Raw genomic sequence first — 22,068 nt, 5'->3', positions numbered from 1 at the left:
CTTCCCTTCATTAGCCGATGGAGCCACTTGGGGAAGGGGGAGGAGTCCGGTGACGTCGATGTCCGTGACGTCACCAGATCTCCGACAGAACTCTCGGAAGACCCGGAAGCCGGCGGAGAGGTGAGTACCGATCAGAAGAATCGAGGGATTAATCGTTAATTTCCACAGCCCTAAAAAAACACATGATACAAATGTTAAATTGGGTTGCAGTTCAGTGAGTAAAATAAGTATTTGATCCCCAAGCAAAACATGACTTGGTGGAGAAACCCTTGTTGGCAAGCACAGAGGTAAGACGTTTCTTGTAGTTGGTTACCAGGTTTGCACACATCTCAGGAGGGATTTTGGTCCACTCTTCTTTACAGGTCTTCTCTAAAATCCTTAAGGTTCCTTGGCTGTCGCTTGGCAACTCGAAGTTTCAGCTCCCTCCATAAATTTTCTATAGGATTCAGGTCTGGAGACTGGCTAGGCCACTCCATGACCTTAATGTGCTTCTTCTTGAGCCACCGCTTTGTTGCCTTGGCAGTATGTTTTGGGTCATTGTCATGCTGAAAGACCCATCCACGACCCATCTTCAGTGTTCTGGCTGAGGGAAGGAGGTTCTCATCCAAGATTTTACAATACATGGCCTTGTCCATTGGCCCCTCAATGCGGCAAAGTTGGCCTGTACCTTAAGCAGAGAAACAGCCCCAAAGCATAATGTTTCCACCTCTGTGCTTGACTGTAGGGATGGTGTTTTTAGGGTCATAGTCAGCATTTTTCTTCCTCCAAACACGACGAGTCGAGTTAATGCCAAAGAGCTCAATTTTGGTCTCATCTGACTGCAGCACTTTCTCCCAATCCTTCTCTGAATAATTTAGATGTTCATTGGCAAACTTCAGACAGGCCTGTACATGTGTCTTCTTGAGGTGGACCTTGCGATCGCTGCAGGATCTCAATCCATGGTAGTGTATTGTGGTACCAATGGTTTGTTTGGCGACTGTGGTCACAACTGCCTTGAGATCATTCACAAGCTCCTCCCGTGTAGTTCTGGGCTGATCCCACACTTTTCTCATGATCATCCTTACCCCATGAGGCAAAATCTTCCATGGAGCTACAGACTGAGGGCAATTGATGGTTATTTTGTATTCCTTCCATTTTCAGAGTCCAGTTCAATAGACAAAAGATGGGTCTGAATGGCTCTACTTCTAGCAAGGCTTGCACAGATTCTTTCCTGATGTTAAAGGGGGACTCTTCTGGGATGTTATGAACTTTTTGATGTTAAAATAAAAGCCTCTGTTAGCTGCCTCTGCAGCATCTTTTTGTCAGCCGTCTAGGGGGTGTCACGGAGCTGGGCTGTGGCAGGAGAGCTAAGCCTTTACGATGTCTTCCTCTGCTCCCCCCAAACTGTTAAATTACATAGCTAAGATTATAGTGGAATATTGATACACAATACCGTTCAGACAACTCCTAAATTATTATGCGTCATGAGTGTAGCTTTACATTAAGAACAAACTTGTGTTTATATGAATTATGGTTGGCCGAGAAGGATTAATGGGGCTTGTCAAGCTTCTGACTATCATAGCCTGTTCATTCTTGGTATGTATGTTTTTGTCTTGACGAGACACAGCTATTTGTGCAATTAATTTTACAATATTACTGTCCCATTCCAAGTTATGACATTGGGGTGATATTGTAATGTCCAGTTAATACCAGGTCCTCTGTTTACCTCAACCTGTCAAGTGTTAATTTATTAGGGGATTTAGCTGAGCTGGGCAAAACCATTACCACGGCATTAGCGATTTACGACCCCGATCATAAAGCAGTCATTTAAGCCGATCCACACCAGGTCTATGGGAGACTTTGGATAAACAATCAGGTTTTTAGTGCTTTACTAAGAACTATCAAGATTACAGGCTCAGATTAGCAGATAGTGTTACTGGAATTTGAAGATGCCTGCCAAACTGAGGGCAGCCTTAGGTCACTAAAACTGAATGGAAGGCTGCATTTGTTCTAAGATGAGGGAAAAGAGAATTTCATAATAATATTCATAGGCTCAAACCTTATTATAGTCACACAGAAGTCTCATTGAGAGCTAGAGTGATTGCCTCTACAGGTTGTGCAACCGAATAATAGGTTTAGGATCCCTTGATTTTTGTCCATGCCATTTTGATTTATTATTTAAAATATTCACAAACAAAGTTTGAATGTTTATTTAAATACTGAATAAACAATGATAAATGCCAATTAATTTGGTCAGTTTATTTCAAAGAGAATTGTGGGTTCTTCTTTTTTCGTGGAAGGGTATTAACAAATTTGTCCACATATATATTTTTTTAGACAGAGAAAATAATTTCTGGGGAAAGTGTCCTTGGAAATAAATGTAAGCATCTTTACACTCTGTCGGTAGCGAGTAACAATAAGACTACACTGTGCGTTAATTATCTGACAAGGACACAGATCATGGTCTTGCATAAACATAATTTTCATCTTGTCAACTCTGATGATCTCATTCAGTCTTTCAAAACTCAGGACTCCAACTATCCACCAACAATATTATAAGTAAACCCAGAAAAAACTCTCCCTGGAAATATTAACATCTGCCCTATGAAAAATAAGGGTCATAATAAAGCAACCTCCCACCTAACTCTGGGTGATGGCAAGTGATGACCTCTTAATATACAGGGGTACAGGTACTCCTAGAATGAGATCCTAATAGGTTGGACTTGATGGAATAATGTCTTTATTCAACCTCAAATACTATGTAACTATGTAAAATGGTAGATATTTTCAAAGGGTCCATAGTGTACATCACCCAGATTTGTCAGACAAGTGTCAGTCTGACCTCTGCAAGGCTGTCCTAGGCAAATGCACCTTTAAAAGTTTTTTTGGTTGTCTTGAAAAAACATGTTGCTATTCTTACCTTGAACCCATGGATTGGATACATTTTCTACGGCTTCTGCCCCGTCTACTTTAAATTCTTTTAGTTTCGCCCAACTGCTCTGGGAACACACCTTGTCAGACTCCTGGTGTGATTAACACCCTACCAATTGAGACTATGCTCACTTTTCCCCACCTCATGGGCTGTACACTCAAATCTACCATATTTGTTAATCGTTCCCTATTAGCAGAGGCTTCTGTTCTTAATATACCCTGGACTGACCATGATCCTGTGCTGATTTATCACACTTCTTTAGCTCTTAAACCTATTTGAAAATGATGGTGTATGAATGACTCCTTACTGTCTTTTGCTCAAATTGTGAATGACCTTGTGGTACAATGTTCCGACATTTATTTATGTAATTTATTTATTGTTGGTATGTATATAGCGCTGACAATTTATGCATCATTTTACATACTTGCACGTTCACATCACTCACTGCCCTCAAGGGGCCTACAATCTAAGGTCCCTATCTCACATGCATACATACAGGTCTGATTTAGACAGGAGCCAATTAACCTACCAATGTTTCTTTGGAGCGTGGGAGGAAACCGGAGAACCTGCAGGAAATCCACGCGAGCACAAGGAGAACATACAAACTCCTTGCAGATAGTGTCCTGGCCAGAATTTGATCCTCAATGCTGCAAGGCAGAAGTGCTAACTACTTCGTCACTGTGCTGCATAATGCTGATAATAATGCTGGGTCCATCTCCTCGCCAATTACAGTCTGGGAAGCGTATTAGGCAACAATAAGACAACACATTATTCAATTGGCTGTGGCCAGGAAGAAGGAAAGACCCAGGAGGAACAGGTGAGCCCAAGACACATCAAATCACACGACTTGAGTGAGAGTACACTACTCTCTTCAAAGTTACTAAGTCTAATCCATTCCCTCAATATCCAGCTACAGCAGATCCAGATAGATCTCAGCCTTTGTTTACCGAACAGGCTGAATATGCTATGAGATGGAATAAACAATGGTACTACTGGAAGAGTAATAAACCTGACACAATCTTAGCCTGCTGCTTAAGACCTTCCCGACCGATGACAGGATTATTCCATCACAGTCTTTCAGTTCTTTATGAATTACTGAAGAAATTGGCCCCATTTTTACCTATTCCGATGGTGCTCGCCGGGAATATTAATAATATACTTCCCCCTACTTTGGGTTCCGCAATGCGCCCCCCCCCCCTTATCAATGGAGAATGGCAACTATATGGTTGTTTCTTTTTTTTAAATTAATTTTTTTACTTCAAATTTTTATTTATCTTATCGTTTACTTTTTTATATTTTTTTCTTTATCTTTATTGTTTGTTTTTTTATAATTGTTTTCTTATTTTATAATAATTTGTTTATTATTATTTTTTACTTTTTAATCACCTTTTATTTAATTATTTCTTACTATAATTTTTATTTTATTTCATTTTTTCCTACCTAACTCTATTGCTATCACACAGGAGCTAACAAGCCTAGCTCTCTCTGACAATTTTTTGGTGGGACAGGGGACAGGGCTGCCCCTAATTGACAGGACTCTTTGCACTGATGATTGAGCCCTTGGCTGTGGCCTTACGTACTTCTGGATCCTTGAAGGGTTTTTGGGTGGGTTCTATTGAGGAGAGGCTTGCTTTTTATGCTGACGATTTATTCTCTTTTTTTGGTGGATGCTGGTCCCTCTCTTGGGGAGGCTTTACATTTTAGATGCCTTTATCGGTGCTCTCGGACCTGTGGGTAAATTGGACCAAATCTTATATTCTCCCTTTGGATGCAGGGACAGTGGGTTCTGCGGACAGTTCAGTCCCCTTACAGTGGGTATCTCAAATGACTTACCTGGGGGTTAAGATCAGTGGCAGTGTGTCTGATTATTACTCACTGAACCTGACTCCATTGCTTGCCCAGATCAGGGAACGATTATTGGCGTGGAAGCACTTGCCCTTATTATTGATCCTGTACTTTCTCGGCAATTCTCCTGTCTGGGTGCCTGCAAGCTTCTTTAAAGGGGGTGACTGGCTTGTTCCGGGACTTTTTGTGGGGCTCGCGTGTACCCCATCTGAAAATTGTGCCTGCATCGCCTTGGACGAGCGGAGGGTTGGCGTTGCCAGATATGCAGAAGTATTATTTGGCCGGACAGATGGTGGTGGTGACTGCAGTGGTGTTGGAGGTGGCGAGTCTGGGATCGTTTGAGGCTCTGTCATCCCTTGTGTACAGGGGTTGCAGAGCTCCCTATAATCTTACATCGATGATAGCTACCTTAAAAGCACGGAAGCTTTGTTGTACCGGGATCATGTATTTAGCTCGCCTCACACTCCACAGTGGAGGAACCCAAACCTTGCTAATTTTTTTGCCTTGCCAGACTGCCAATTGTGGGCTTTGAGGGGTGTTAAGAAATTGGAGGACATTTTGCATTATGGGTCTCTTATGAGTTTTGAGGAGTTGCAGACTAAGTTAGGGTTGCCAGGTTACTTCCTTTTTCGATATCTGCAGATCTGTCATGCCTTCTGGGTGCAGTTCTTTTTTTTTTTTACATTTGGAGTTAGTTACTGTTAATGTGCCTTGCCCCTGAGTCGTGAAGGCTCAGGTGTTTTTGTAATTGTACTGGCTGAGTTGCTGTTTTATTAGATTGCAAAATTAGAATAAAAATTAAAAGTTAGGAGACAAATATACCAGGTTCTAAAATTGTTCCACATAATTGTATCAGACAGTCACAAAGTGCCCATTTAAAAAGCCCCACCTCATTTTACACATACCACGTTAGCGAACAAATCCCCCTTCGACTGGACTAGAGGGAATAAGTATGTTAAAGTTTTTAGGAATATGGTGAGTTAAGTCATAGCAATAGGCACACGCCTCATATCACTAAGGGTATTTAGGATTTGGAACAAAGGGAAAAAAAATTGATTAGGCCAGCTGATAAGGGAGGCACCATAGTTAGTAATAAGTGCACTGTTAGTCAAAAACTCATGAAACTGCACAATGGTAGAGCCCTATGCTCTGCAGAGCTTATTGCAATATAAAGGTCATAGGTCACATCATGTGGCAGCCATCTTGTTTTTGGTGGCAATATTCAGCTCTATATTCAAACATCCGTTTCTCAGAAACTATTACAGCTACAGATGTGCAAATTGCTGTGTAAAGTTATGCACTCAGAACTGATCATTACAAGCCAATTGACCACATAGTTCCATAGCCATATTGAATTTTGTCAAATTGTACAAATATTCCTATTATTTTGATGCTCCTTTTTGAAATGCTAATTATAACCACACCGTTATTTAAAAACTCATGAAATGTGGCACAATGGTAGAGAATGGTACTGTGTTTAACCTTTGGCAACATAAAGGTCATGGGTTGCATGCTGTGGTGTCCATCTTGGGTTTAGCAAACCTATTTCTGCCAATTTGCAAACATCTGTTTTTTCATAACTGCTAAAGCTACAGATATACAAATTATAATAATTATAATTATCATAATAATTCAAAACTTTGCACATATGCCCAGGGCGACCTCTTCTACCACGGTTGTAAAAACAGGTCTGATTCCAAAATCAATTTTGCCACCACAAGCCAATAATTTTAAAATTTGCAGCAAATTGCATAAAAGTGCTTTTATATCAATATTGAAGTACTGTATGTGAAACATACGATAACTCAAAATCATAACTGCCAAATACAATATGGGTTCCAAATGTCACCAAGGTTGGCGGCCATTTTGAATTTGATTTTTTACAATTCATAAAAACTTATGCTGTTGTGCAGGTCTATTGTGAACACGTAACTGCTATTTATCTCTCTAACTGCAATGTGCTATAACCAGGCTCTAATGCTTGGCCACCTTTATTGCTGCTTGCAGCTATATTTATTATTATTTTTATTATTATTTTTATTATTATTCCTCTGCTTTTTTCAAATGCCTGTCATAAGTGCAATGTTAGTCAAAAAACTAATGAAACTTTGCACAATGGTAGAGCCCTATGCTCTGCAGAGCTTATTGCAATATTAAAGGTTACATTCAGCTCCATATTTAAACATTTGTTTCTCAGGAACTATTACAGCTAAAGATGTACAGATTGCTGTGTAAAGTAAACTGATCATTACAAGTCAATTGGCAACATAGTTTGGTGGCCATATTGAATTGTTCAAATTTCTACAAATATTCCTATTATTTTGATGCTCCTTTTTCAAATGCTAATTATAACCACACCGTTTATTTAAAAACTCATGACATTTGGCACAATGGAAGAGAGTCAAGGTGGGAGACAGTAGGACAGGTTGGGGTAAAGAGTTCCAGAGGATGGGAGAGACTCTACAGAAGTCTTGGAGGCGAGCATGGGAGGATTTGACAAGGGAGCTGGAAAGCAGGATTATTGAAGAGACTTCTAACCACGACGCATCCCGTTGGCAACAGCACCATAGAAAGGACAACACTTCTCCTCCCTCTTCATCCGTCATCTCTACCCCCACTTAATGTCATGCCATGTCCACAACCTCCACTGACAGGGATGATGTTATAGCAATGGGTGTCCCAGGTCCTTCCGCTGAATCTGACCGGCAGCCCACCAGCTGCAGATTTTAGAAGTCAAATTTCGCGGCCCCAGCTCCTGCAGCGGAAAAATAAATACTGTCCCACCAATTCACATGCTCAGCGTCTAAAAGTACTGCATTGTTGTACAGTATATGATAATCGCAGCAACCTTCTCTCCGCCCTACGTCTGGGAAAGTTGACGCTTGTACCACGCTTGGCACACGTCCTCAATTTGGTGTTACAGTGTTTCTTAACCAGGTACCCAGGGCAGACCCGAAAAGTCTGTAGCCATTTCAGGCGGTCATAACCAGCAAGTGTTCGTCTGGCAAAAATTCAAAGGGAATTTCACCTGCCCACAAACAGTCTGATTTGTGACATGCCCACCTGGTGTAACTCCATTTTGGCAATTCTGCAGCGGCTCCACAAGCAGCAGAGGGCCATCAACGAGTACCTGTGTGAGTATGGCACAAGGACAGACTTGAGGCAGAGCAGCGGGAGGAAGAGGACGACTTCCTTACCTCTCAAGGCCCCCTTTACACAGACACCATTCCTGCGGGTCTGCAGATCACACAAATGGAGGAGGATTATGTCAGCCTTCGGGCCATTGAAGGTGAGGATGACATAAGGCATTCTTCAAGGGAGGGTTTTCTGTCCCCAGAAACCCAAGGAGTAGTACGTGGCAGGGAGGAGGTAGTGCACAATAGTGTCATCCTTAGTGACCCTGAAGACTTGGAATCTCATGCCTCCTCCAGCTTACGCTGCATGGGCTCTCTTATCTTGCAAAGCCTGCTAAAGGACCCCAGGATTCGTGGTATCAAGGAGAGGGATCATTACTGGTTGGCAACCCTTCTTGATCCACGTTACAAGCGTAAAGGTTGCAGAGCTCATCCTGCCCTCACAGAGGGAGCACAGGATGAAACAACTGGAGGACGCTTTAAAGAGAAACTTGTGTAACACCTTTCCAGGCACTGGTAGGTCACCAAGTGATGAAAGAGGTGCTTCTGAGGCTTCGGTTGGTCAAAGGAAGAGCAGTGGAGAAGGGGGCCGTCTGACTGATGCCTTCAGACATTTTTTTAGTCCCCAGCGCCCAGGGATGTTAACTTTAGGCACCCATCGCCAGCGTCTTCATCATTGTGATGGACTCGCCCGTCCCTGGGTGAGTCCATCACTGGACCGCGCACCATGCTCCTCCCCCTCGCGCACAGCGGACTCACTCTGTTGCGGTCCAGCGGCACCGTTCAGCGCGTCAGCGAGCTCCTCCCACCAGCGAGGGGAGATTTAAGGAAGGCAAAACATATGTTCGGCGTCCGACTGTTTTGCATGACACACGCCGAACATAGCTTCTGAGGCACTTTGGCGGATCAGCAGTGACACTTGGGTCACCTTCCTGTTCCTCAATACCGGAGGGACTTCAGGACTTACATATCAGCCAAGGAAGGACTCCTTAAAAACCGCAAGTAGTACTGCCTGAGGCATAGGGACACTTACTACATGTAACACAGGCTTGAGAAGAGCCATTGTCAATGGGACTGAGCTAAAACTATTTGCTATTGTTGCATTACCTGCATACTCTGAATAATACTGAGCTGATTCACATATTTGCTATTGTTGCATTACCTGCATATTCTGAATAATACTGAGCTGATTCACATAAATACACTTGATTGCATTACCTGGATAATCTGGATACCCTGATTAAGATTGAGCTGATATAGATATTGCTAACTATCTGCATACTTGCATATTCTGAATAATACCGAACTGACTATAAATACAGTTGATTGCATTGCCTGCATAACCTTGATACTTTGACTAAGACTGTGCTAAGTCTTATATTGCCTCTGAAGTGCATTTCCACATTAATCCCTCATATTCAGTGGGGCTGTGCGAGTTCTCACATTGCTAGTGAGCTGCATTACCTGGAGCCACCTCTGTATTCTTAAGGAGGCTGAACTAACCAGAGGGCATAGTAACCTCAGTTATCAAAGATCTCGTGATACGCATTATCTACTAGAACTTACACCACCAAAACCCAAATCTACATGAAATGATGTAATTGACTCCAACCTCCATTGAACAATATTTTGAGAGTGATAACCAGGAGTCATATACTGAGTCCCGTCATCCACATCTTACTTCGCAGTTGAGTATCTACTCACACCAAAAGGATTATTACATAACAGTTGGACCCATAGGAATGGATGCAGCCAGGGCCGGCCTTAAGGGTGTGCGAGCAGTGCGGTCGCACAGGGCGCCATGGCAACAAGGGCGCCGTGCGGCCGACACTGCTCGTCGTGGTGGCAGCTTCTCTCCCCCTCACCGCTGGGCGCTGGCCATCCGATATGACAGCACTCCCTCGTCCGCCCCGCCCCCCTTCAGGAGGGGGGCGCAGGAGGGAGCGCTGCCTGCTGTCAGGATGGTGGAGCGGTGCGGGGGAGAGAAGCCGTGCCCGCAGCTCTCAGGATGGCTGAGCGGGTAGGAGATCGGAGCCGCTGTCATCCTGTCAGTCTCAGGATGACAGTGGCTCTGTGCGTGGCAGAGTGGGAGATCAGTAACTATCATTGATATTTACCGATCCTCCGTACAATCACTGATCACTCCAGTGTTTGTAAATAACTGGGGACACATAGCGCTATGTGTCCCCAGTTATGAATGAGCAGGCTGTGATTTACATCGCAGCCTGTTCATTCAAGATTTCACCAATGGGGAGAAGCACTCAGTACAGAGGCTCCTCCCCATTCAGAAACTATTGATAGTAAGTATGAATGGGGAGGAGCCTCTGTACTGAGTGTTCCCATTCATTGAGTGCTGAGGCTGCTAACATACAAGCGATCCGCCGGCTATAGAGCCCGGCGGATCGCTTGTATGAGGTCCCGTGAATTGCGCCCTCCCCGGCTCCCCCCCTCCCGCTGTCAAGCTGGTCCCGGGCTCCACTGTGCTCAGTGCGAGCCCGGGACCAGCATATGGCCTCTGTCACAGGGGATCAGAGGGAGCTCGGTACACGAGCTCCCTCCGGTCCCCTCTCCGCTGTCAGAATGCGGAACTGATGTATGTTACATCACTTCCGCATTCTTGTGTCACTCTCCAGCTTCAGATGCTGGAGAGAAGCTGATGAAGCAGATCTGTGCTTCATCAGCTTCTTCAGGGGGCTCCTAGGTGACATTAGGTGTCTTGGAGACCCCTGATGTCTCCATAAAGAGGACCTGTCACATATTTTGCTATCACATAAGGGGGTTTTCTAACCCCCCTTTGTGATAGCAATAAAGTTTCCCCCCCAAAAATGTAAAGTTACAAATAAAAAAGAATTACATTTTTTTTAAAGTCCCCCGCATGCAAACAGGCGTCGGGTGCGCATACGTGTGAAAACGACGATTTTTTATCATAAAGGTCATAGGTCACATTGTCTGGCAGCCATCTTGTTTTAGGTGATTATATTCAGCTTGATATTCAAGCATCTGTTTCTCAGAAACTATTAAATCTACAGATGTAGAAATTGCTGTATGATGTTGTGCTGTGCTCTAGTGTCACAAGTGTTCATTATAAGTCTATTGGTCATGTATCAGAAATATTCAAAACATTGCACATATGTCCAGGGCTACCTCTTCTACCATGGTTGTAAAAACACGTCCAATCCTCAAAACAATATGGCCGCCACATGCCAATCCCCTCTAACATTGCAGCAAATTGCATAAATGTGCATTTCTATCGCTATTGAAGTATGTTAAACTTGTTAAACATATGATAACTCAAAATCATATCTGCCAAAATACAATATGGGTTCCAAATGTCACCAAGGTCAGTGGCCATTTTGAATTTGAGAAAAAAAAGTATAATTCATGAAATCATGTCCACTTGTAGAGGTCTAAAGAGAGATTCTGACTCAGACTTGTGTTTTACAAGTCAATACACCACATAGTTTGCCAGCCATATTGGATTGCACGATATTCTACAATCATTATCTCTTAAACTAGGGATGTCCCGATACCGATGCTAGCATCGGTATCGGTCCCGATACAGGGCATTTTGACAAGTACTTGTACTTGTCAAAATGCCCCGATACATAGCGCCGAAGCTTGCGCTACAATTTTTTTTTTAAACTTACTTTGAGAGCAACGGCGAGTCGGCGCTGGTCCGGTGGGAGGAGCTCCAGGTGGGGTCCTGTTCTGTCGATGCTGAGAACTCATCGACCGCGCGCACCTCTGACATCGCATTCGGGTACTGCCAGTCTGTCAGCTTCACTTAAGAACCTTCTGTGCATGCGTTGCCACTCACGATCATTACATTCCCACAGTGCGCCTGCGTATGCGCAGCCACGTTCCTCTGCTACTAATGAGCCTTCCAGAAGTCGTCATCAGTGGGCCGATCAGTGCTGGACATGTCAGCAGGAAGCTCTGCCGGGTAAGACAGCTAGTGCTGTTTGCTTTGCGGAAGCCACCCGTGACAGAGAGAGAGTGATAATCGGCAGATGATCTCCTTGATGAAGCAAGCCTTCCAGGAGTCGTTGCAGGACCTTGCTTCTTCTTCCCACCCGGGTGCTCAACAGGTGGCTGTTGCTACAGTGTCCCCCGCCAGACCTCCTCCGGGGAACCCCTCTACTGGAGCCCTGGATAATTATTTTGCCTCAGCCTCTGAACACTGCTCAGAAGATGAGGAGGATCAATCGGGTGTTTTTGACTTTGCTATGGTCCAGCCATTCATCAAAGCAGTGAAGCAAGCTCTTTTCTGAGAGGATGAGGCGGCGGAACCCGACAAGAAGAGAAGGTTCTTCAAAAACATCAGGAAAGAGGCAGGTACCTTCCCTTTCTTTGAGGAAATAAAGGATATTATATTCCATGAATGGGAGCAGGTGGATTGAAAGACGACCCTGCGGAATTGTTTCTCCAAACTGTACCCTTTCAGAAAGGAAGAGGTAAAGTACCTAGATGAGTCTCCTGTGGTGGATGCGGCCTTAATGAGGCTGGCACGGCACGTGACAGTACCATTGGATGATGCGGTCTCTTTCCTAGACGTCTTGGACAGACGCATTAATCTTGATTTGAAAAAGATCTACCTGGCGGCAGGTGGGGGCTGTAAACCAGCCATGGCCGCTACGTCTAAGGCTCTGGAGGTGTGGGCCGCCAATACGGAGTCGGCCGTAACTGATGATCTTGGTAAAGCTGAGATATTGGACTGCCTGAGACATGTAAAACTTGCCTCGACCTTTATCGGAGAAGCCACAATTGATCTAGTCCGGTCAATGGCGAGAGTCATGCTCCACTCGGTAGAACGGCCCGGTAGGACGGGTAGAAGGGCCCTCTGGCTCAGACCCTGGGTGGCCGATCCTACTTCTAAGCAGGGATGGTGCAAAATCCCTTTCAAAGGACAGTCCCTCTTCGGGAACAAGCTGGAGACCACAATCTCCAAGGCGACGGGTGGTAAATCCAGCTTCATTCCACAGGATAGGAGGCTGTTGCGTCAAAAGAACCCGCGCTTCAAGGGTGCTGCGCAAACTTCCTTTAAGGACTCACGTTCTTACCGACCTGGTAAGTAATTCCGCAGGCCTTGGAGGAACACCACTAGAGGTGCCAACTCCAAGAAGAATACCACCAAACCGGGGCAGGGAGCTAAGAAAGTCCTTTTGAGATTTTGCCCGCTCAGGTTTGCCATGTGGGAGCCAGGCTATCTGGGTTCCGACAGATCTGGATGGACCACATCAAAGACCGGTGGTTGACCTCTATCGTTTTGGAGGGCCACGTTTGCCAATTTCACAAGACTCCACGCACAAGGTTTGTTCAGACGAACATCCCGTCTTCCACGCACTGTGGACTTACGTGGAGACCCTGTTATCACAGGGGGTTGTAGTGGAAGTTCCTTCTCAAGATCGCTTTGAGGGGTGTATTCTCCCTTATTTCTGGTACAAAAGAAGACCGGAGATTGGAGACCGGTCATAGATCTCCGACATCTCAACATGCATATTCAAAAGGAGCGGTTCAAGATGGAATCCCTGCAGACCATCCTAAAAGTAATGCAACCACAGGAATGGCTGTTATCGATAGATTTAAAAGACGCTTACTATCATGTTACAGTGCATCCGCACTATTACCGGTTTCTGCGTTTTGCAGTGGCAAGCCTTCACCTGCAATTTGTCTGTCTGCCGTTTGGCCTGACAACATCTCCATGGATCTTCACGAAAGTTCTTCTTGCCTTGGTGGCATTCATTTGGGAGCAAGGTGTGCGAATATACCACTACCTGGACGACATCTTATTGCTCGGTCAAGAGCGAAGTAAGCTGCTGAGTCACCGAGATCTGGTACTGTCGACTTTCAAGGACTTCGGATGGCTTGTCAATTTCAAGAAAAGCCACCTGGTATTCAACCTCCCAGGAAGCCGATGTTTCCCAAGTGGGACCTTCTGCTGGTACTGGATTTCCTAGCCTCGGATACTTTTTGGAGGGCATGCGTCTCTGTGGTACCTAACCTTGAAGACGGCCTTACTAGTGGTGATCTCCTCAGCCAGGAGAGTGTTGGACATCGCGGCCCTCGGATGCAATGAACCGTTTACTGTCTTCTTTGCTGACCGGGTTGTCCTTATCCCCATGTTGGGATTTGTAGCGAAAGTGGCCTCTAGATTTCATCTTCAGCAAGAAATCCTCCTCCCTAACATCTATTCGGACTCGGATGACCGTATTGTCAGATTGGATGTAGGTAATTCTCTGAGGTCATACCTGACGGCTACGGAAGCGATCAGATCGACTGATCATCTGTTTGTCTTACCGGCTGGATCAAAGAAAGGCGGTAAAGCATCCTCCAGAACTATTGCCTCTTGGTTGGTGAAAGTGATAACCTTGGCATACGCTTCTAAGGGGTTGGCAGCTCCCGAGTCAACTACGGCACATTCAACGTGCAGCGTCTCAGCTTTGTGGGCTGCAGCGGGACAAGTTTCACCTGGGACTATCTGCAAAGCAGCTACTTGGTCCTCGATACACACGTTCATGAAGCATTATTGCATTGAACCTGCTGCACTTACCACTGTGGATTTTGGTCATAGGGTTGTTGCCTCTTTGGCTTCTGTGCATAATTAAATTTCTCCTCCTTTTGCATTACCCTCCCTGGTGTGTCTAGTTATTGCCCATTTGTGTGCTGCCATAGAGCTGTCAGGGAAACCAGGAAAATTGTATTTCATACTTACCGCAATTTTCCTTTCCTGACTAGCTCCATGGCAGCACACAATGTGTCCGCCCAGTCCGAGGTGCTAGTAACGTAACGCTGATGACTGGGGGTTAAACGTCCTATCGGAGTGGTAGGGAGGCGGGGCCATCCCATTTGTGTGCTGCCATGGAGCTAGTCAGGAAAGGAAAATTGCAGTAAGTATGAAATACAATTTTCCTGGTTTGTTAATCGCACCCAAACGCTGCAGGCCAAATGCACATCTTTGCCCACATGTTCACATGCGATAAACGTGCAAAAACATGTGGTAAAATTTTTTTGAAGCTCAGTGCAAACTGCTGCGTTTGTCATGTGTAGGGCAGCCCATTGAAATGAATGGGCCAATGCACGGCAAAGTGAGTATAAACATTGCAAGTGTGAACAGGACCTAAGTGCTGATTGGCAGTGTTTCTTGAGGTTATTTTATGCAATAGCAGCAAACATTCAAGTGAGGTAATTCCTTCTGTCTTAATTGGAATATTTCCAATCATTAAAGTGGCATTAAACCCTCAGATTTTTTAACATAAACCAATACTGTAATGTGTGCCTTACTGTAATCCATGGTAGTTTCCCTTCTCTTTGCTGCTCTTCCTTTTTAAATCCTTATCTCTTCTCATGCTGGGGGAGAACTTCCCTTTGCAGCTGAGTGCCTCTTCCTGTAGTGCTGGCTCAGGTTGTGAACCTGCACACAGACACCATGTATCCATTCCAGAGACAAGGCAGTCTGCTGCGAAACAGAAGTTCTGCCCAGCATGAGAAGAGATACAGATTTAAAGAGAAGGGAAACTACCATGGATTACAGTAAGGCACACATTACAGTATTGGTTTATGTTTAAAAATCTGAGGGTTTATTGTCACTTTAAATCCTACAGAATCACTTGTGTAGGAAGAATGGAACTAGGTGAGGAATGTGGGTGCTCGTGAGCAGCTGACTTCAATGGGCTGCAATTTGAGTTGGCTTTGCTCTGTCTATGCATGCTTTTAGAGGATCTTACAGCAGAGCTGACACACATCTACACCAGCAAAGCTTCTACAGCTAATGCAACGCCAGAGACACCCTGCAAGTGGTCCAGAGTCTGTCCACTGCTCTACTCTGCTGTTTCCCAGGCATGTATACGGGAAACACACGTGGTTGCCACAGACTAAGTGAGTGCCGTATCCAACAACAACCAGGGCTCTCTCTAGTCCAGCTGTCTACTCTACATAGCATGAGGCCTTGGGCAAAACCTGTTGCAGCAGTTAAACCCCAGATTCCTCCAAAGGCCTTCCTGTAGCAATCAATAGTTGCCCTTGTTGCCATGGCGCCCTGTGCGGCCGCACTGCTCGCACGCCCCTAAGGCCGGCCCTGCCTTTAACTTTCCTGTCATCTGCTATTGAAAGTATAACACTACTTGCATTTGATACTGCTAGAGTGCCTTAATAAGTTAAGATTAATACTCCTTAACATTCAACTTTTTTCATTTTGGCTGCCACACAACTCTTGGCAGAGATTTAGCACTCATCACACGAGTTGCTGGACAACCTAGATCAGTGGTGGCGAACCTTGGCACTCCAGCTGTGCCAAAACTACAAATCCCAAGATGCATCTGCCTCTGGGAGTTATGTCTGTGGCTGTCAGAGCCTTGCAATGCCTCATGGGACTTGTAGTTCCAAAACAGCTGGAATGCCAAGGTTCGCCATCACTGACCTAGATAATTCGGCTGACAGCATACCTGCCGACCAGTCAAACTACCAGGTTGAGATATCCTGTCAAGATTCCACCTTGCAAGAGAAATTGAAACTTCTCTTATAGAGAGAACTAAATGCTGCAACTGACAAACTCACTGTAAAACTGACCAGGGAAATCCGAGACCTGAGTACCTGAATCAACGACTTAGAACACAAATCGATGATACAATATCTGTCATACACTCTCAGATTTTGAGCCCTGATAATATGGGGTGGAGCTTAACCCCCAAAATGCGTGGCCTCTGTATTTCATTTATGTGTGGAATAAACCTTTTTTCGGACTATTTTTTTCAATATATACTGTGCTTCAATTATATCTTTCCAATTTCCACCACAACCCAAGGTTGATTATATATGTGTCAGCAACAAGTATATGGTGTAGACCCTGAAATAAAAAAAACCTAGCAGAAGAAAAAAAAAACATGCCCCCAAAAAATTAGCCCACGCTCTTATAGTGAGGGGGCTGGTTTACATTAAGCCCCCACTACTGGCCCTCCTAGGTCAGTTAACCCCTTCACGACTGGAGACTTACACTGTGCGTCTCCATCGTGAGGTGCCCAAATGACAGCTCACATGCACTGTACATGAGCAGCTATTCAGCGTTTTGAAATGCCGGTAACCACTGAGAATCAGCGGTTACCATTCATTATTGGATGCCTCCGTATTCCATATACCTTTTATATGAAAAGGTGCTATTCATATAAAGGTGCTATTCATATGTATATATACATTCAGTGACTCTCTCAAAGATGCCCAGGTATGCTTCAACATCATTATGCAGGGATATTTTACATAAAGCCCTCTGTGGCAGCTGTTGAGTCAAGGAAGTCAGCCCCTACACCATCATCTGCCTCTCTAGCAGGGCCTGCATGCATGTGTCTGCTGTAGCAGCCACTGTCAGAACACAAAACCGTGGGGATTCCTCGATCAAAGCTAGTAAGCGTTGGAGGAATCTGTTCTGTTTTTTTTTTCTTTCCGCCCACAGGTTGAATAAAAAAAAAAAAAAAATAGAAGTGTTTGGCCAGCTTTACGGTGATTATTGCCATTATACAAATAACCTGCCAATGTATTACTCATAGGCAAAAACATTTTTGTGATAGCTCAGGGAGAAAACACAATATAATGATCTTTGTTACATGTTCCACCACTTAAGTCATCTATGAGCTACAGTGTCCTTGTGCATTGATGTATGTGGGACGAACCATTAGATCACTGTGAATCTGCAAAGGGGAGCATCACAGACTTATAGAGGAAAAGAGCGATAGTCAGTGTACCTATACATTTTATAGATTCACTCAATGGTGATGTCTCTGGCCTCAAGCCTGAAAGCATTTCTCTAACAATACTGGAAAATTGAAGATTTAAAAAAGTTTGTCATCAGGAGACCTTTTGGAATTACACTCTTGGCACCCTGTCCCCGGGTGGACTTAAAGAGGAGTTAGAAAGAAGTATCATTCTATCAAAGAATTTATTAAATTATTATAATCAAAGAAAAAACAAAATTAAACTGTAGTGGATAAAAATAATAATATTATATCATCACATTTTAATACCATCTTCAGCCAAATCCCCTTGATGGTGTAGACCCTGAAATAAAAAAAACTAGCAAAAGAAAAAAAAACATACCCCCAAATGTATGTATTTACAGTATGTGTATGTCTGTGCATATTTGTACATGGGTATGCACATGGAATAATTTTATAATCAACACATTTTTTAAACAAATTTAAAAAAACAAAAAACAACTTTATTAACTTTTATAGAAATGTTTTCATTTGTATTTCATAAAGAATATATGTACAACTAGTTTGTTTGTGCTTTATTGGCTTGCATATTCAAAAACTGAAAAATTGGGGGAAAAAACAATAGTTTTTTTCCAAAGCTGTTTGTTTTTTTCCTGGAAAAATTTTAATAAAAAAAAAAGAGTGTGGAATATGTTCTTTTACAATGATAAATAATATATATTTGACATGGTATTCAAACTATATAACATGAAGACCTTAATGAAAGTGTTCTAAGGCTTTATGTAAAGTCTTACATTTTTGCACATTCTCTCAGCTGAAGACAAGAAAATCCTGGAATACAATTCAAGTAACATTGTACTTCTCAATACAGTTCTTAAACTCAAAAAGAAATATGCATTTCTGCCACTAGAGTCACTGCAGAGGAAAGGTTCCAGTTTAGTTAGCTTGTGGGCTCTATTTGTACTTCATACAGTTAGGTGATTGTTGGTATGATAGTAGATGATAGTTTCTGTCCTCTCAGGCCTTAATTAACAGGTAAGAGGGTACATTTGTCTGACTAATTTATCTTTATAACCTCTAAAAGATTCCTAAGAATGTTCTACACCATCACAGTATAATGTTAACCTATTGTCTGGTGAGTAAATTTGTTTTTTTTCCTCCTCAGTAAAATGGTGAGACCAACATCTAGAATTTGGAAACATTTCTGCAGTGCAACTTCTGCTGAGAGCAAAGCTGCAATTTGCAAATGTGTTCTTGCTTCTCTTGCTTCTGCTTGCTCTGTCGCCTCCAGTTTTGATATACCGTATATACGCGAGTATAAGTTAGGCTTATACTCGAGTCAATATTTTTTCCCAGTTCTTTGTGGTAAAATTAGGTACCTCGGCTTATATTCGGGTCGGCTTATACTCGAGTATATACGGTATTCCTCCCAAGGCGTCATGTACACACCTTGTGAAATATATGACGTGTAAATGTAATGTGTGATTTTTATTCAATTATTTATTTAGCATTGGATCTAAATTTCTAAATTTAAAAAAATTATACAGTTACATATAAATTAATTATTTAAACATTATCACATAACAGGTCTGTAATTAAAAAAAAGATTGTAATGGAAAGGATAGTCTTTTCAACCAGTCCCATTAAAGCTGACCTTTACACTCAAAAATCAAAATCTACCAATATATGATGATCAATAATAACCTAATCATGTCAGGCGAAAAATGCTGACATTTTGATGTACTTACACTTGCAGAGCATTCACTTCCTGCTTTGAAAGGGCAAAAATGACATTAGTGTGCCAAAGCAAGGCACACTAGGATTTCCTCGTCACTGAAGTTAAATTTTGTTCATGAAAAAAACAAAGAAGAAAATAGCTGTGAGATTTCACGAAATCTCGCAGTCCTGTTTCTTCTTGTCACGTTATACGAAATGCGCGAGAGTAGCAGCGCATCGTCAGAAGGGGGTGTGGCCATGGAACTTAGTGAAGCTGGCGTGGGAATTTTTCTCGATGACAGCAGACGAAATCCAGGAGAGCAGAGCATTTGCATTCGCCCTCTTCAAAAATGTCTGCCAGCTATTTTACAGGAACGTAATCTAAAATACCCAAAAAAGTTATTTATAAATAATAAACAGCATTGTTAATGTGTTTATTTGAATAAGTGTATGCTAATGCATATGTGAATGTTTCTTTATGAATTTCATATTAGATGTGAAGGTCCACTTTAAGTACCGTGTAGTAGATTTCAGGTAAGCTTATGTTTAAGCAGCCCATAGTTGTATATGGCGGTAAAAGTGGACTGGTGGCTGTAGATTACTAAACAGCCATCTTCTGTACATGAGAAAGAGTCCAACTCCTATCTTCGAAAAAATATTCTTCAGGCCAATAGAAAAACACATATTAGCGTACATTCATGGTATATAAAGGTTTAACTCACCGGCAGTCCTGTCAGGCGGTTGTGTTGAAGGTAGAGGTAGCGCAGAGAATGGAGGCCTCGGAACAGGTCAGCTGGCAGCCTGTGGATATTACATTGATACAAGTGCAGGGAGAGCAAATAATTCAAACCACTGAAAGTATCTGGCTGTAGAGGTGGCAAATATGGGTTTTTTCCAAGATCCAACTCTTCCAAATGCTCCAGACCCTGGAACGTCCCAGGACGCAGGACTGAGATACGATTTGAGAATAGCCAAAGTACAGATGTGAAAGGAGAAAAAAGTCCAGGGCCTAATTCTGAGATCTGGTTGTTCTGCAGGAAGACCCGCCGGGCCTGGTTAGGTAGAGGTGATGGGACACGGGACAGGTTGTGCGACTGGCAGCTAGCTGTCGGAGGTGAGGGGTAGCAAGTGCAAAGGGAAGGGCAAGGGGAGAGAGAGAAAGGATAAGAACGTGACAGGGGAAGGAGGAGGAGAAAACTTAGGGGGTACAGGAGGAAGCCTTGAGTGGAGACCAGAAGATAGAGGGAATGAAACAACCAGCAGAATGATGAGACAAATGAAATCAGGAGAAAAAAAAGCAGGATGAGAGCAATAAAAAAAAACAGTTAATACCAAAACTGACTTTGTATATTAAAGAACACATTTTAAATTGAACTGTCTTCTTAAATCTTCTTAAACATCAGAACCTAATTTGCAGTTAAAAAATATTTGACCCCAGAAATGCTTGTCCTGGGAAATGCCCCTGATACTGGCTATAGGCACAACAAAAATTCTAGTTTTACTGCATATGAACGTTAAAATCAATTACTGAACTGAAATCAGTATTCAGGAAAAACTGCGACTATGCTAACTAGAGAACAATTTTAAAGGATAAATGTACTTTTGTCACAGTTAAAATGCCAAACACCCACTCTGTCAGCAAGCCCCAATGTGTTCCTATTACCTATCCACGATCAACATAGATCTTTGCTCTGGGGCCATTGGGTTCTGCACGGCCTCTTCACAAAAACTCTGCTAGCCAGGCCATGCATGCACAGTAGATTCCCTATTGATACCTATGGCAAACTCACTTATTTTTGGACTTAAATCAACAGGCCTTCTTTGGAAATTCATATGGTATCTATGGTATGTGCAGAACAGCGAAGAGGCTATGCCAAACCCTGTAGCCCCACAGTGATACCCTGTAGCCCCACAGTGACAAAGTCCATCGATGGGTAAGTGGAACACCGAGAGGGGGGGGAGACACTGGCATTTTAACGATAACTGTACTAAAAATACAGTTATCCTTTAAATGGTCTATTACTGTGCTTCTGTGTGGGATTCCAGCCTCTTGTCGCATAATTTTCTTTTGTAATTAAATTAGAATTTTCCAGAATATGCATATTCAGGTCCTTTTAAAAAATAAGAGTATTTACAACCATAAGAAATTAGCTGGGGGGAAAAGCTGTACAAATAAGTATGCAGAGTTGAGAATTATTGGTCACTCAGTGGGTAGGCTGAGTTCTTTAAGTCAATATAAATGCAAATGCCCTAGCACTATAGCAGTGTCCCGAGAGACTTTACCATTTTGTGAGTATTGCATTCTAAAGGAGGACAAATAAATAAGGTCTTCAAAAAAGTGCTCATCACTGATTAATGGCATAGACACACTTAGGACTTGGTGGTTTTCCTTTTGTGTGAGTCCACAAGTGGCTTAACATGAAAATATTGTTAGTATTAATCATAATGGCAGTTAATCCTTTGTTAAACATCAGATTAAAGGAGAACTATGGGGTCAGTGTTTTTCCCCATAGTTCTCCTTAGGGTAACGGGAGGACACAAACTAGCGTCCTCCCGTTACCCTAAGCTCAGTATACTGCTGCAGACCTCACCAATCAATCCAAGGATCGTGCCTCCTCACACAGCCTCCTCCCTACAGAAAGGTAAGCAGGAGAGGGGGCTCTGTATTACAATTTACATGTTGGTGTGCGGGGGGGACTGGGGCTGTGTTATTTTATATGTGGTGTGGAGGGGGTATTTTTTGTGTATGTACAGGGGGGGG

The 22,068-nt window shown here is 43.3% G+C and overlaps 1 protein-coding gene across 1 annotated transcript in view; it reads right to left on the bottom strand.

Moving 5' to 3' along the window:
* Window positions 1-22,068, bottom strand: part of LOC108795090 (reticulon-4 receptor-like 2) — an 80,553-nt gene that overhangs the window by 56,116 nt on the left and 2,369 nt on the right. Inside the window, exon 2 of the mRNA XM_018566275.1 lies at window positions 20,030-20,526. Coding sequence (XP_018421777.1) covers window positions 20,030-20,526 — 497 coding nt within the window. The remainder of the gene's footprint in view (window positions 1-20,029; window positions 20,527-22,068) is intronic.

This window comes from Nanorana parkeri, unplaced genomic scaffold (assembly GCF_000935625.1).
Source record: "Nanorana parkeri isolate BGI_ZX_2015 unplaced genomic scaffold, ASM93562v1 scaffold931, whole genome shotgun sequence".
In the NCBI taxonomy this organism is placed as follows: domain Eukaryota; kingdom Metazoa; phylum Chordata; class Amphibia; order Anura; family Dicroglossidae; genus Nanorana; species Nanorana parkeri.
This window is presented reverse-complemented; position numbering and strand designations above follow the sequence as displayed.